Source organism: Atta cephalotes (genome assembly GCF_000143395.1).
Source record: "Atta cephalotes unplaced genomic scaffold scaffold00017, whole genome shotgun sequence".
Lineage (NCBI taxonomy): Eukaryota > Metazoa > Arthropoda > Insecta > Hymenoptera > Formicidae > Atta > Atta cephalotes.
In genome coordinates this window covers 3,190,581-3,208,215 of record NW_012130081.1, presented here as the reverse complement: position 1 = coordinate 3,208,215, position 17,635 = coordinate 3,190,581, and the positions used below count along the sequence as shown (strand labels likewise).

At 31.7% G+C, this 17,635-nt stretch overlaps 1 protein-coding gene across 1 annotated transcript in view; it reads left to right on the top strand.

Moving 5' to 3' along the window:
- The first annotated feature begins 7,334 nt into the window (after positions 1–7,334).
- LOC105618529 (cytochrome P450 306a1) overlaps positions 7,335–17,635 on the top strand; it is a 24,300-nt gene continuing 13,999 nt past the window's right edge. The window contains exon 1 of the mRNA XM_012200062.1: positions 7,335–7,656. Within this exon, the coding sequence (XP_012055452.1) occupies positions 7,335–7,656 (322 nt within the window). The remainder of the gene's footprint in view (positions 7,657–17,635) is intronic.

The window sequence follows — 17,635 nt, the reverse complement described above, 5'->3', positions numbered from 1 at the left end:
AGAGAGAGAGAGAGAATTCTATCATTTCATTTTTTTAATTTTGAATCTTGCGAATTTTGGATTCATACCTATTCATTGTTCATTTTCACTGTCCACTTCAAGCTTTAGAAGCCTATGCATTGTTTGCATTTACCTCGAAATAGATAAGTTTTAATTTATTTATTTCAAGATCAATGAGAAAAAAACTTATATTCCAATAACAAAGTTGGATTCTTGTTGTCTTTATTCTGCGTTTACTGATTAAATTGCAGATACTTTTTTCGTGGTGAATTATGTCTTACTTATTGAAATTGAAGCAAAAAGTTGCAAATATAATAATCTTTCTACATTGAATTCTAAAAATAATTAACTATCAACGTCTTTTGAAAATTCAACTACAGTTCCTAAAGATTATATTTATTGAGATTTATGTGATTGGTGTTCTATGACCTACAATATCTCAAAATTTGAACAAATTTTTTCATGAGATTTTTTCATGAGAATTTTTGATAAACTGTGTGTGTTCTTTTAATAAAGTTAATTCTACAAAACTTTACTGTTTTCAGACTAATAAAATTTAAATTGATTTTCAACATATGTCAAAAAAGTCGAACCGGTTTTCTTTTTTACAAGGCGATTGAGAATACTCGGGTTACTTTCGCTCGATCTTACGATATCGCATGAAAATCGTCAATCATGAAACCGTTTTCCTGGCATCTTGTAGGAATCTCTCGCGTTTCGATATCGAATCGGACGCATCCACCTTGCTCGTCTGCCTGATGCTCGCCTTTCGATAATTCTAGCGTTCCTTACCTACTCGATTCAGCGTACCGAAGGAAAATGAACGAGATAGGAGCGAAGCAGAGGTACGAAGAGAGATACGAGAAACGATATGCAGATTTAACGTTGTGAGTGACCTTTGTCGGTCATTGCACGTTCCGTCAGATATAGCATCGAGTGCACGTGTACTCTGTTCCGCGGTCGATGGTGCATACCAGAACCAGGCGCAGTACAAGGAGGTCTCGCGGAAGAAGGAGAGGGAGTCGCATGGAGGTCCATTGCGGGAACTGATCTCTCATTAGCGGTCGTTTGCTTTATTCACCAAGCAAGAGCTGATTAAGGAGTCGATGTCCGCCCTTCGTTCTTTTCCTCTTTTCCTCTCCATAATCGCGCTATCATGTTGTAGACATGGTGCCTAACATCTATATACAAATTTATTTGCACAATTTATTTGCACGTTACGTAGAAATTTCAACCGGTTGAAATTCGTTTTATAAATAAGTTTATTACTATTTCTATTTTTGTTGGATTATTACGTAGATCTAAAGCAATATCCTGATTGGTAAATTTATTGATTTAAGTTTAGTTTATTGATTGAATTTTAGGATTTTAGGATTAAGACCGAAGCATAAACCAAGCACCAGTCTTACGGTTATTGTTACGGAATTTTGTCTGCGATAAAGATCAATCCAAAGAACAACAGTTCAATATATAGTATCATCTCCTCTCTCATTCTCTTTTATAACTCTTAGCACTATGAATTAACCGTCGGTTAATATTTAACAAGAAATTGATGAAAGAGAACCTTGAGTTAGTACAGTGTTTTGAAATTTACGTGTTATCGGATAGAAATAAAGTTGTACGATCACACGAGGATTGGAGCATTATCAACGGATAAGTGCATGCCTTCGAGGAAGTTCGATCGCGAGAGGTCGGGTATCATCAGCGATGCCATTGCTGTAGATAATTGCGACGCATTCGCAATTATCATCAACGTGCCTCACGTTTGCGTGCCTCATGAGTGCGTATAATTCGTTGTTGTAAGTGAATCTCAAGAGAGCATTTCAATTACTATGCAACGTGTACGGCCGATCACGTTTCACCCTTCTCTTTACTCACGTGTCTCTTCTTCGTCATCTTCTCCCATAGCTCTTCTTGTGCCTCTTCCTCCGCACAATCCAGTTTGTTTTACGGCAGAGGGAAAGTAGCGTGTTCGTCATATATGTTATCATATGGTGGCTATGAATTCTTGAGTGTAGCATACCTTCGTTATGATTTTTATGTGATTTTTTTGTAGCGTGCAAACGGATTCTGCTTGCGTCGAGGACAGTCAAAGTATTCTTGATGTGTGACAAATCGGTGATTCTAGAAATGAGACCGACATGATTGGAAAGAAGATGAAGAAATGTTGTAGAATATAGATGATGATAACGACAATATTTTGTAACGGTTTATATTTGTATTCTAAATTCAATGAAAATTTAGTATCAATACTTATAGGCCTATATTGATTGCACTATGATATGTATTAAAGGCCATACCACACAATTAAAGAAATAGGGAACAAGGAATATGAATTTCAACTGATCAGAAATCATGTATTTGTGGAATACATAGTTTCTGACAAGTTCTTACAGTTATTAAGCGGCATCTGTAAAAAGATTTTAAAGCGTAAAACTTAAGCTTTAAGCACTAAGCCGTAAGAAATTGATCATAATCGAGTAATTCGCCTCACATTCGATTGTAATTGGTTTCGATTTCTTACGATTTCTTACTTTAAAACTTAAGATTTATGTCTTAAAAATCTCATTGTAGACGGAAAGTGCGGTAATCCTAAGCGATGCGACTTTCGAGCGGTCTTACTCTACATAAAAAGAATATAATATCAATTTGTCTCTTGTACCAACAAGTCCCAGTTTCCTTTATTTTAGTATTTTCGGAAGAACATTGAAGAATATGAGAAGATATTTTTTTTATCTCTGCAGAGGTAATTTGCATGATTTTTGGCCCAACTAAATAATAGTACTTTGACCTGCCAAGAAATTCTCTATCCTACAGCAATTAGCATATTTTAAAAATTTATCATATAACAATAATACCATTGATGAAATAATACCATTAAATATTAATACAAAAAGATTCAACTATTTCTTATTTTCGAATCTTTTCATTCTAGCTTTCTAAGAGATTAAGGCGCGCATGCACAGCTGAAATTTTGAAACGTGTCTGTCCAAACTTCTTCTAGCGGTCAGTAGGTCGATAGAAAATTGAGCTCTTCATCTTCTTTTTTTTCCTCTCGCTTTAACTCGTACGTTCGGAACGTACCAAATAAATTAAATTCGGTCCGTAGAAACGTACAAACTCGCACGTGATTGGCGAAGGCGAGCGATAGCTCTCATGTGGGCGAAGATAAGTGCATACTTATTGGATAGTCGTAAGATGAGCCGAGAAGGCTAGTCTATGTATGTAAGAGCAACGTGTCGTTGATAATTTTGTGTGCGTCTACGTGTGTACACAATAATATTAAAAATACATTTAACGTTCTCTCATAAACGCAACTGACCTTCTCGACGAGAAACTGGTTGATTACGTGACGTAAGATTTTTACTCATGGTAAATATGAATATATGTATGGTAAATATGAATATATATGTATGGAAAAACGCAATATTTAATTACAAGTAGAAATTAGATCGATAAGAATAGATCAAATAAGAAAAAGAATCTTATTTTTAATATAAACGGACTTAATAATATTTATATATAAATTTTGCAACTATATTTTTCAAATATATAAACCGCTCGCCGATTTAATTTATTGAACTTAAAATAGTTAAAACGCAATCATAAATTGAACAAGATATCACAAATTGATCATCAATTTAATAACAATGCTAATAAGCATTTTAAAACACTGCAAAGAATTATTACGAAAAATATTAATAAATTTTTTGTAGTGTTTTATGTTTATTAGCATTATTTAATTAATAATTAATATCTATAATTTATGATGTTATTCAGCTGTTTCCAGCTTCAATTTATGATTGAGTTTCAAGTTAGACAAACAGAGTCGGTATACAATATATGACTGAAAAATATATTTGCAAATTTATATATAAATTATTAAACGTCAAGATCCGTTTCGACTAATAATAGGATTTTTTTCTTATTTAACGGATATTTAACAGAATTTAAAATTATACTCTTATGACTTTCTATAGATTAATTTTAATATCGATTTTAGATATAACTTACTTTTTACTTTTCCTAATTCTTAGAATTAAAAAAGGATAAAAAATAAATTAGGTTACGTTAAAGTTAACTTACGTTGATAGAAATATAGACGTGCGCACGTGTATTAGTCTCTAGATTTTTTTTTCAATTAATTTATATTTCTTTTTCAAATATGCGCAGGAAAAAACTAAGCCAAAGGACCTATTGAATCAGATATTTAAATTTTTTATCTGAATATTGAAAAGGATCCTTTTATAAAAAGGAAAAAATCTAGATGCTGAATGTAGAAATGTAAAGATTATTCTAATATCAAAATTTGATTTTTATTCTGGCTATATTCCAATATATATTTCCAATTAATCCCGAGATTGTTTTTCAAATAAATCGTAAATTGCACACACGATAAAGCATTTGGTTCGTCATGTTGAAGTTAAGTCAGATTGATTTTTGCTTCCTTGAAAAAAGGCATTCGATCGCCTGTTCCTGATTCGGCCAGTGATAATCAATATAATCGGAAATTAATTGAAATACATAAAACGATGCGTAATTATAAAATATCCTTTAAGATATTGTAAAGTTAACGTTAGTTTCATCAGAAAATTTAAGAAAATTTATTATATCGACAGCTTCTTTTATGCGATTTTGTGATTCAGGTAAATAGAAAAAAAATTCTCAAATAGAAAACTTTTCTGTTAATTCTGTTAGGAATTAGAATAAGTCATATACGTCATACCTAACATAATAAAAATTTAATTTATTATGTATTATTTACTATGTTTAAAATAAATAAACTACACCAGTAAAAATTTTGTCTATTAATATAATATGAAAAAAATATTAGAGATCCAAAATATTTATTTTTTGTATTATACAGGATGTTTTTAAATTCGCGCCCACGAAGTACGTCATACTTTACGCTAAAAGACGTAACTTATTCCTTTTGCAAAATTGCGTCTGACAAGTAATTTTTGCAGGAGAGCAGGAAGTTATACGAGTAAAAAAACGCAAAAATTATTTATCGAATGTAATTTTATTACAGGAAAAAGTTGTTCAAACACAAAAAAACAACTTTTTCCTTAAGCAAAATTGCGTTCAATAAGTAATTTTTGCAGGAGAGGTTAAAGTTAATAAAATTATTTATATCAGAGGCAATTTTGTTAAAGGAAAAAGTTGTTTTAGCATAAAGTATCACGTCTTGTACTTCGCGCGAATTTTGAAACACCTTGTATAAATAAGACGTAAAGTGACAAAACAACTTATAAAATATATTTACAAAGTTTTATTAAGGAATAAGAATGATAATAAATACATATGTAGTAATAAATAAGTAAATAATGAATAATAAGTAAGTGATTAATAAATACGATCTTTTATATATATTATAAGTGTTATAATATGTACATATTTAATGTAATGCATTTATTGCATTTAAAATATTAAATATTATTTAATTTTCAACTAGGATTAAAATTTTTATGAATAAGTTTTTAAATCTTGATTTTTAACACTTGTACGGACACATGAAGTCGACAGCTCTCGTGCGTCATCGAATATCGTGGAACAAATCTTTGCTGTCACAGCACAGAGAAGTTATCATTTGGTAGTCAAACGATCCCCGGTTATCACTTTCGTCAACAGCTTGATGGCGACATTTAGTCCGATACTGTGGTCGATGTTACATCGTGTATTTTTTTCGACGATATAATTCTTTCGAAAAGACGATTGTACGTACATTTACATTTCGGAATTTATCCTAATCGGCAATATTTCGTAAATAATAATTATTTATATGTTTCTTTATATAAAATCGGGTATATCTTCTTTTCCTTGCTGCAGATTCGAGTTTCATAATTCCCGCTCAACCAGTTATAATATTATTCAAGACGGGCGTGGACCGGTAGACGTCGTGGCTGCTATAGTTTCTGTGGCAACAATCCGGTGGGTTGGCAGATTCGGTAAGTTTTATCCAATTTATATTTATTTCTTACAATTGAATTTCCCGCAACTTTGAATTTTTACGCAACTAATGTATTATATGTATAATTGTTACATATTAAGAGGGTATTTACGTTTTTAAATTATATATATAACTTACCTAGAAAGCATAAATTGTATAGCATATAAAATACATTAACCTCCAAAGAACCTTACATTAATTATATGGCAAATTGAGTCCCGGTGAAAAGAGTTAATTTTCAAATATATTGTAGCGTATCATGTGATAAAAAATTGTATACACATAGCTCACATAATGGATAGTTCTTGATCTATGATTTATCAAAAGTATAAAACTTGTGCTCACAAAATATATCTTTCAAGAACTATCTATTTCATTATCATTATTGAGTTATGTACATAACATTTTTCGCATAGATCACCTGCAATCCACGCAGCACGAAATGTATTTAATAATTGATTAATAATTTATATCAGTCACAAACAAAGCACAGCGTTATATTAGGTCTGTTCACTGTTGGAAATTCCGAAAAATTTTTGCGCTTAAAGCGAGATAAATACATATTTGAAGTTAAAAAAAAGAAGAAACAGAGTAAAAAAATTTAAGCAACAAAAATAGACCTAATTATAACTGTTGAAAAATTTCTATTGTTATCTGAAAATTCGAAATATTTATTATTTATTAAACATGAAGGGATCAACGTGACAAACAGATAAAAATACGAAATGCTGTAACTGCTAAGCATTTGTGAATCGAATCGATGGTGAGGACTGTAAAACTCGAGCCATCGGCGCGCCATCGAAAGTAAGCTTCCTTGATTCATCGCCGGCTCATTGGCACGTGTCTGGCCACGTGTCGGCCTATATCACGTAGTCGCAGCACGGAATCGTTCCTTATCCTCTCCGTGATTGTGTACGCGTGCTTCGCTAATGAGATAACTTTACACAAGTGCGTACATTGCACCGGCGCAGAGAAAGGTTGTGTTTATCATTAGCCTCTGCTGTTGTGACATTCCTGGAAGCTGGAATCGCGTTCCCTCGATTAAGAATGATCACCGAGGGATTGTCGGCAGGCACATTCAAATTTATTACATTTGCGTGACTGCGCGCGTATCTCGCGCGAGAGGATTTTTCGCGGAATGCAGTAACGATTTAAACGACTCGATTATAAAATCGTTAATCGTTAAGAAAAGGTCCTCACTGTCGCGTCGTTTCACATATGGCTATAGATCCGCGTAAAAATTACGTAACGAAAGAAATATATGCGTATTGTAACATTCTTTTTTGCCAAAAATAAAAAGTGCCTTCGTTGCGCTCGAAAATATGATTTTTAATTTGTGCAGGCGCAGTAGCAACTCGTTTCAAATTGCTCCCTCTACATCACGATGATAATCCTTTTAATTTTCCTCGGCGTATTTCTCATATTTCTTGTCTACATCTTTCGTAAAAATCGCAAAACGCATCGACTACCACCGGGACCATCCGGCATCCCACTGTTTGGTTATTTACCATGGATAAATTCGAAACGTCCTCATGTGTCGTTCACGGAACTGGCGAGGAAATATGGTCCGATTTGTGGGCTACAAATGGGTTCTGTGTACACAGTATTGTTATCAGATCCGCAGCTGGTAAGGCAGGCTTTCTCCAAGGATACGTTTGCCGGCCGGGCTCCATTATACTTGACGCATGGAATTATGCAGGGATATGGTGAGTAAAATATATATATTTTTTCTGTTATTATATAAATAAAAATAGATTACTCGCAAATATAAAAGAAAATAAGAAAAGCGTAATAAACATAATAAAAATCGCGGGACAAACTACAAAAAATTAAATAAAACAAATGACTGATTGAGAAATAAAAAAAGAGAAGATCTATCATTTGGAGGTAAAAAATTAAAATTTTTAATTGTAATATAGGAGAAGAAAATTTTTCTTTTGAATTTTATCGATGTAATAGATGAAATAGTATAGTATAAGGAGATAATAATGTAGTAGATAATAAAGTAGGATAAGATAATTTGAAATTTTATTGACTCTCTATTTCTCTCTTTCTAACAGCAGAGACATTCTATAAATGTCCTAATGTCGTATTGAATGGAACATAAGGATTATACCTGTTATAGTCCAGAAACTTATTAAGGACGTCCTGTAGACTATCAAATAAGACTATCAAATAATAATATATCTCATTTATATTTTCTATATGTACACCCATTTTAAAATTCTAATATAAAGTCCTAAGCTAAATATTCTTGAAATATTTGTAAAATGTTCCTTAAAAAATTCCAAAATAACATTTCAAGAATATAGCGGAATATCTCGAAATATTTACAAAATATAGAAGCAAATTGTCATTTTGCGAGATATACATTTAGTCGCCCCCCCCCCCCTCCAAAAAAAAAGATAACTGAAAAGCAATGCATTCAAATAATCGTTAAAGATTTTATTCATATATCATTACATATTTGGAGAATGTTGCATACACACTTACTCTCAAAAAAGTGATACACTAAAAATTTAGGAAAAATTTATCAAATTTCAAATGATCACTACCTCGGTAAATAATAAAGAAAAATATCTTTAAAAATGCAAAATGAAACTTCAAATGATCACTTTAAGAACAATTGAGTGATAATTGTGCTCGTCCATACTCCATTTTCATCAAATAATAAAATGCGGATAACAAAATGAATGTCAGAAAGTACAAAATTGAAAATCTGAGTTTGCTAATTCAATAGCGACATTTCCGATCAATCAAACTCTAGCAGTTCATGTAGGAATTATAACTGTAATTTCAGCTAATAATCATTAAGTCGTTTCGCAGCCCATGATGAAAAGGTTTCGCATAGAAAGACTAAACGAAACATTGTTGGAAACATGTGTCACAACTTTGTGAAAACGGATATGAATGTTTTTCTGTGCTATAAAGTGGTCCATGTGAACGGGTCGACGTCTTTTGGCCCGTTTACTTGTCCTAAATTTTACATATATGACCATCTAGCGGCAGTCCTAGAATATCAGAAAGATCTATGAATAGGTACATCTCACGAACTACGGATGGATATTTTTTACTCAATTACTTATCGATTGAATGCTAGCACAACAGAGAAACGCCTTTTTACATTTGATTGCTATTACCGAATGTAATGTATTTGAGTCAAAAGAGGAAGTGGGAAGAGATGAAAGTGCGAAAAGAGAGAGAAAGGATACATCTGTTAAATCTATAGTGTCTAATTTAATTTAATTTAAGTCGCCACTGTTTCTATCAAATATATCGTTATTTTCTACTAAAACAATAAATTTGACATAATCGTGTCAATTTCAACTATATATAATACAATATGTCAAATACAACCATTATTTTAGTATAAAATAAATAACAATAATTGAGTAGCAGCATAGTGGCGATTTACATTACTCTCTTATCACTCTCTCATTCTCTGATAATGCTATTTTCCTTCATCCTTTCCTATTCTGTGTATCTTGTTTATTCTCGTTATCGTATTGTCTGCTTCGCCTTCTTCTTTTTTCCTTTCTTCACGCCCTATTCCAAATAAACGAGAGAGTCAGTCAAATTCTGAGTACTTATAATGTGAGTTAAAATATTTTCGTAAAAAATTTTAACCGCATTCGATCTGCAGTTTAAATATCGTCTTAATTAATTTTTGAAACAAGATTTATTACGTACAACATTATATTGCAAGCATATGATGAATACGATCCGCCAACAGAAGAGATAACAATGGAGCGATCATAATGAAAAGGTCCATTGTCATGATTAGACGTTTACACGGCTCGATTTATAACTTCGGCATAAACGTACTCACGGTTCTTCTAACGAATGATGATTTCGTCAGATGGATCAATTAACCTACTAAGTAGCATCTAAGCATCATCTAACATAGCCACGGTTCAATATTTTAGGATTCATAAAAAAAGAAGCTAAAATAAAATCGTGGAAAGAAAATAAAGTTAACTCGACGATGTCAGTTCTTGCAGGAGATTTCGAGAATTACGTCCGTCTCTACCGTTGTGTCTGCAATCGTTAAAATTGTCGACCTACAAATATTCTTCTGTGTTAACCTGACATGAACGCATAGTGAAAGTAACTTTGTGAAGACCCTCACTTGGATGTAAACAAGAAATGAATTTCTTTCAGCGACGTATCATATTTGTTCGCAACATCATTTAACAGCACTTGAAACACAGCACATTCTCGTAAAGTCGTTAGAATACGCTTGAAAATAACACATGATTCTCATCCTAAAGTCTATACTTCAACTCCACTTTGTTAAATTTTTGTTTCTTACATGTGATTGCGGATCTTTTAATATCTACCGCACGAAATACTTGAAATATAAATACGTGAAGAATTTTGTATTAGGTTGATCAGAAAATTTTTTCGTATTTTCGTAAAAAGATACTTTTTGACCTGATATTTTAATTTGTTATTTTAATTTAAAGCCATTAAAATTTAAACCCATCTATTAAATATTTTTATAATAAATATTTTTAGACCGAAAATCATATTATATTAGTTCCGTCAACATCGTGTTATTCCTCTCCATGTTTTTGACTGCTTATTTTCTGAGTTGCATTGGAGAACGTCAGCTCCGAATAGTGATGGCAAAGATGCTCGGTGGTTTACCATTACCTTCCGAGAGATGGCGATCAAATAAAATTGAATAGGTCCACGTTCCGAAGAGTTGATATGCTAGCATGCGATGATAAGAATTAATGTACAATTATGTTTACGCAATTGCTGCAATTGGGACGTATTGCAATACGTTATGCTGCATAGAAAACCGTATGTTTCGCCAAGATGTGGACTACCAAAGAGAATAGAACTGTTCAGAGTTTATCTAGATGTTCCGTTCTTTGTGATAACAAGACTTCTATAAACATAAGTACCGTTACAATTTTCGATTTACGCTCGAACATTACTGATCGTGACATGATATTTGATAGCGAGTTCTCGTATACGAGGCTTCGAGTCACTCCGTTACTTGAGCTACATGGATTCGCGGAAATAATAGATGATAGATGAAAGAATATCACGAAGCATCTCGCCTCGCTGGATTTTTTATTACTCTATATTCCATATAGAAATCGAAACAAGTTTGGCGCGTTCCATCGATATTCATGGGATCTCAGAAATCACAATTAATATCGTTCGCCGCAAAGCTATCAAGCTAGTCCCTGATTTGTGCTACACGGCCTTTGTTTCCAGACGAAAACAGGGTTACTCGAACGGTCATAAGTTTCGGCCGCCAGCTGAAAATTCGCCGACAAGGCCACAAATTCCGTCAGCGACGGCGGCAGCGAGCCGAGCTGAGCAGAGTCGGGCGATACTATGCCGTGCCATGCCGAGTCGAGCGGGACGATAATTTCACGGCAAAGTGTACCACGGACCCGGTGGTACCTTTACACCTCGTTTCGAAAGCTCCCATTCTCCCATTCGCGATCCTCCGCCGTCTACAGCGCGTCTTCCCTCTCTTCTTTTCTGTTCCCTGTGCCTCCTTGTCTTATTTCTTCTTCATTTCTTTCTTTCTTTATTTTTCTCGATTTACGATCAAGCGCCCAGTGCATACACGCGCGTGTACGTGAGCCTTCAGCGATGTTTACGAGGCGCCATGCCTTCAAGTCAACGGCCCCGTGATTTCTCCATTCATTTCTTTCGCCGCTATCGCTTCTGATCTTTTACATGTGCGCCAATCTAGCGGCGTGTCGATAAATACTCCAACGCATCACAAATTGAGCGCGGTATCGATTTTGGGACGATATTTTTAGGATTAGTTTAAAACGATTGAGAATTTGAATTTAAAAATATAGATTCGTATTAGACTAGACATTCGGAGCTCAAAATGAAAGGAAAAATCTTCTTAATAACAAAAAAGTTTCTTTTACAGCATGTAAAATATAATAAAAAGTAATATTAATTATTGGTATTTAATGTATTAATATTAATGTATATAATAAGATCATATAATTACATATACATTACAACATACAGTGTTTGTATTACATATAATATAGTATGTTATAAATGACTGAACGTAGTTATTGAAATCATAATAAAATCAAAATGTATAATATATATGTTAATTTATGTAGGTAATATTAATATATATAATATTAATTGTAAAAATTCGTAGAAAATTTACTTTTTCATTCAAAGTAATATTTTTCGTGCTTGGATATTTGTCTGAAAAATTATCAATTATTTTATCAACATTTATATTCTTACATATTTTATTTTCATTTAATATGAGTGAATGATTGTAGCCATCATTAGTAGTAAATGAATTAAAATATTTAGAAATTTATATTGCGCCATTTTTGCACTGTTTAAAATTTTTTTACATGAAATAAGCAGTCTCTCTAGTCCCGGCTTTGAATTCCATTATGTATTCGAAATTTGTGCTACTACTTCTGCATAAGCGACTTGATGATTTTAATAAAATCTACTTCTTGCATACCGTATTTAATATCGTATTTATATAATCATTAAGTAAGTTTAGATTTAATATTAATAGTTTAAAAGTTACATGAAAAATTGATTAATAATTATAACAATAAATTGATAAATTGGTAACAAAGGGGATAAAAGATTAAAAGGCATATTATTTGCATGCAGTTTTGTATATAGAATAAATAATAATAATGAATAATAATGTGAAATTATGTGTGAAATTATTTTACAGATTTTTCTAATTTAATTTAAGGGGAATTATTAGTGATTATTTCAAATTAATTGTCCGAAAGTTATCGACGCGCAGTCATGTCTGAAATAAATTTTATTTTATTAATAAATACATAATAATGTAATATTTCAATATCCAACTTTGACCATAATTGACTGTCTCATAATTTGATTTATTCATTTGATTTATTCATTTGATTTATTCATTTGATTTATTATATAATAATTTGGTTTCTAAAGTCTTAATAAAATGTGAATTTAGTTTTATAAATAAAAAAGCAAATCCGACTGAAAAATTATTATTATGTATACATATTGTATATCTCTTATTGATGAAATTTTGCTTTTGTAAAATAAAGTAAAATAAATTGTGAAAAAAATTGCAGAAAAAGCCATGTTAAAGATAAAGCAATTTAGAATCCAAAACGAAAGCAGCAACAAAACTATCTCAGTTTAGATGTATGCAATGAATCGAATTTATAATGCACGTTTAAATTCCGTACAGCTACATCCTTTGCACGTGCATCCTCGCGACATTGAAACGCTTCTGCTTACCTTCACAAGAGACTCCTGCGTTCAGAGAGTCTTCCTCCACTCTTCGTGAATACCCCTCCAAGGCATCCAAGAAAGATCCTCCCGCCGGGTTTCCTTTCTTTCTCTTCATCGGATTAACGCTCGGTGGGGAGATAAGCCACGCCTCTATCAACACGTACTGTCGACAAGTACATATTTCGTGATACATGAACTTTCGCTAAACTTAGATGACAAGTATTTGACTCGACAGGAAAGGGAGACTCTCTGAAATACCTAACGCTCGTTGAAGTAGTGAGAGTCGGGATTAGTCAGACAAGTGACCGAACATTGTCAACCGTTACTACTGACAAGGAGAATCATCACACGTAGAAATCACGAAATCAAAGTATCAATGAAAATGCATTGTCATTTTTCCGCACTTTCCGACAAAGCTTGATGAATACAATAACTTTTCGTTTATATTTCTTAATATTTAAATTTTATAATTTTCATAATCAAATAATCTGTAAAAGACGAAAGAAAATATGTTTATTGTATTTGTTGTTTATTGTGTTTGTAGACAACAATGAAATAATAATAATAATGATGTTGTAATTATATATATGTAATATATAAAATAAACTCCATAACTTGTGAAATATTAGGTGTAGTAAAAAAAAATCCATTATTTTTGCATGAAATTGAATGGAAAAATAATGGATTTCTTTTTACTGCACCTAATACTTATACATAGTTATTCAAAATATAAGAAATGTTGCATTTCAAATTAATTACATATTTTGTAAAATGATTTCTTCAGCAATAGATTTTTATGAATTTAAATACTTAGTATTTAATGTTGCATTTCAAAAAAGTTTCTTGTGTGAAAATTATTCTATTTGCAATAGAGTAAGAAATAAATTCTATTCTATTTGCACTGCTAAATATTAATTACAAAGTTTCGAAATGGAATATTTTACTTTCTTTTTATTAAAAATAGTGAAGTATTAACTCTTTTAAGTTTGTTTGCGTAAATAAATCTTTATTCCAGTTTCTCTTAAAGTACTTTGGAAGTAAAGTATTTTGGAAATTATACATATATGCATATTTTTCGGTTATTTATGCGACTTCTCCTCTGACTTAACTCGCGGCTAAATTTAAGTACCCTGTACTTCAGCTCGATAAAATTTTATGAGAGAAATACCATACATAAATCGACGATGGCAATGTCTACGTGACAGATGGACATAGGGAAGAATACTGACGCGTGCCTTCTGACGGCGCAACCAGTGATTATCCGACAGCGCGTTTACACGCGCCTCTTTATGGGCGCGCTCACATTTCTTATGCGGTCGACAAACTGGTTGCCCTGCCACGGATAATACCGTGCGTAATAGCGTTAATTTATTATAGAGCGCGCCGAGATGACGATAACGCGCCGTCCGTACATATTATGCAAGTTTTTACTTGCGCGTCGCGTAGATATCGCATTGTCGAATCGATCAACTAATTCGAGTCTCATAGAATTATATTAATCGTACATTGGAAATAAAAAAAGAAAAGACATATGAATTAAGACGCGAGTTATCCTGTTTTATTACAATATATTACAGTTATTTTATTTCTGATTGTTTTTTGTGCTTAATTTCTTATTGCTATCTTATTTATCTGTAATCTATTTTGCTTGGATTTCAGCAAACACGTCATTATTAATTCAGTCGTTATCATAAGTATATTTTAACAATATATCTAAATCTATCGGTTTTTAAATTAATATCAGAAATACATAGTTATAATGTACGGATTAATATATCTTATAATATATCTTATAATCTTATAAACAAGCATATTATTTTACCTATTTATATATTTTTTTGTGTTATTATCAAATTATAATGATAAATTGGAGATTTAAAAACATATAGAGTGTTCGAAAAGTAACGATAAATCTTTCGCACAAAGGGAGGAATGGATTAACTGAGAAGAAAAATCCTCTACCATTTTGCAATTTTTATAATAATTAACAAGATATCAATTGCTAAAAATTGCCGAAGATTGGTTTTCAACAATTTTTTATTCAAATACTATCAACTTTATAGAAAAACTGCAAAAGATAAAAATTGTTTATTGTCTTCTCATAGAGTTGTAAGAATTTTTTTAATTTTTTCAGAATTTTTTAATATCGTATTTTCTCATGTTAATAAAAATAAGAAAATGCAGTACCAAAAGTTGATAAAAAATTCTAAACAAATTCGTAGAGTTTTATAAAAAATATAAATAAAAAAAATATAAATAAAAAAATAAAAAAATATAAATAATTTTTGTCTCTTGCAGTTTTTTTTGAAAAGTCGACAATATTTGAGAAAAAAATTATTGAAGACTAATATTCAATAATTTTTAGTAATTAAGACCTTAACTATTGCGAAAATTGCAAAATGGTAAAGAAATTTTTGACTCATAATCAGTTTAGTCTCTCTACCTCTATGCAAGAGTTTTATTGTTAATTATCAAACACCCTGTATATATACCATATACGATCCCTTTATTAAAATTCGCATGAAAAAAACAATAAGAATGTGAAGTCTAAAATTTTCTACAGACAATAGCCGTATTTCTAGGAATAGGCTTGTTCTAGGAAGTTATTTTAACTGAACCTATTATAATGAGCAAATGTGATAGAAGATAGGAAATGCCGTGGATACCGTTGGCAATCCAGGTAACGGAGAACGACCGGTAAAAAAACGCTGACGGTCCGAACCAAAGTATTAATAGACTTCTGAGAAACGAACCGAAAGTGAGAGTGATGTTAATCCTTATAAGACACGTCTATCGGGAAATAATTGACTGTTTTTCGCATTTAGATGAAGTCTTAGAATGAATACTTGCAACTGTACATTGCATGTAAAATATTCTTTGCTGGAAACAATTTTATTTTATGATACCCCAGTTAATATCGACAATAAAGATAATAAAAATTCAAGACTTTTTGCAATATCCGTGCGATATATCATAATTTTGTAACAAAAATATTGAAGTACAGTTGCAAAATTAAAAAAAAAGTATGCCATTGTAAGTAAATTTTATTTTTACAAAATAATATTATATACAAAATAATATTATATGTAAAAATAAAAAAATATGAATTTTAATTTAAAAAAGAATGTAGAGATGGATTTCATAATATGAATAATTTGCCGTTAATCTCGATAACAAGTGTAGAAAAATTGAAGATATCATCATTGAAGCTAATTACATGACGGCACTCATCAATTATAACCTTAGTTAGAGAGCGACTAAGTGCAATGTGGGGATTCCAGATTGTCACATTACATTACATTACACCTTGTACAGTGAGGCAAGGTGCGCCGGTGGACAGTGGGAAGAGGAAAGAAGGGGGGAGACTTGATCTTGGAAAATGATAGATCGTCGCCGGCACTCTCGTTACCGCGGTGCATCGACCTGCATCGCGGTGATCGTCAAAAGTGTCTGATGCGACGGCGTTGGCCTTTAAGCGGGTCGACGAAACCTGAAATTCTCGACGTCCTTGGCGCTGCCGCTGCCACACAAACTGCAACACGATGGCTAATTTCGGCCGATAAAAAAAAGATTGCTCGTCACGATTCACTTTTATAACATCGCGATTCGCTTAATAGGATCCTTCGACGAGGACGACCGACTTTTGGCCACTTATACTAAAATTGCTCAGGTAACGTCATCCTTTCCTTTCTTCAACGGTCAAATTTTTGTCGAAAAAAAAAACGTAACTAGGCACATTTTTTATTGACTTAATTATCTCTTCTGATCGAATGTATATTAAATATATTTAAATCATATTATATTGCTATTATTGTTAAGATAAGATTGCTAATAACATTGAAATACGATTCTTTATTTTTTTATTTAAATTTCGCTTTTTCATTTATTTTTTAACAAAAAAAATATCAACTAAAGAGAAGCGTCGCTTACGCTCAATCAGATGTTGGAATAATACATTTACATTGAATAAATTTATCTCAGTATATTAATTAATTAATCTCAGAAAAAAATCCCTACAGCATGAAATATTCAGCAATATTATTTTGGAAAATTGCAATATTTCATAAAACATTGCTGCAGTATTTAAAGAAAATTGCATATTGTTTTAACATTAAGCAATATTTCAATAATTATTCTACTTTTATTAATTATTAACATGTTAACATATTATTATGTGTGTGTTTAGCATCATATTCCAAAATACGGTAAAGTTACGATCAAAAAATACGGGAGTCTAGAAAATATACATTCAAAAAAAGTTGGGAATCTCCAGAGACTCGATTTACTTCTTCTTACAGGACATTTTCCTGGACATTTTCTCCTTACATATCTTTCTCGCGACGAAGCTACATACTTATTTATCGAATTGTAATATTGCATTATTATTGCACTATTATTGTAATATTTTCTACAAAATATAAAAATTACAAT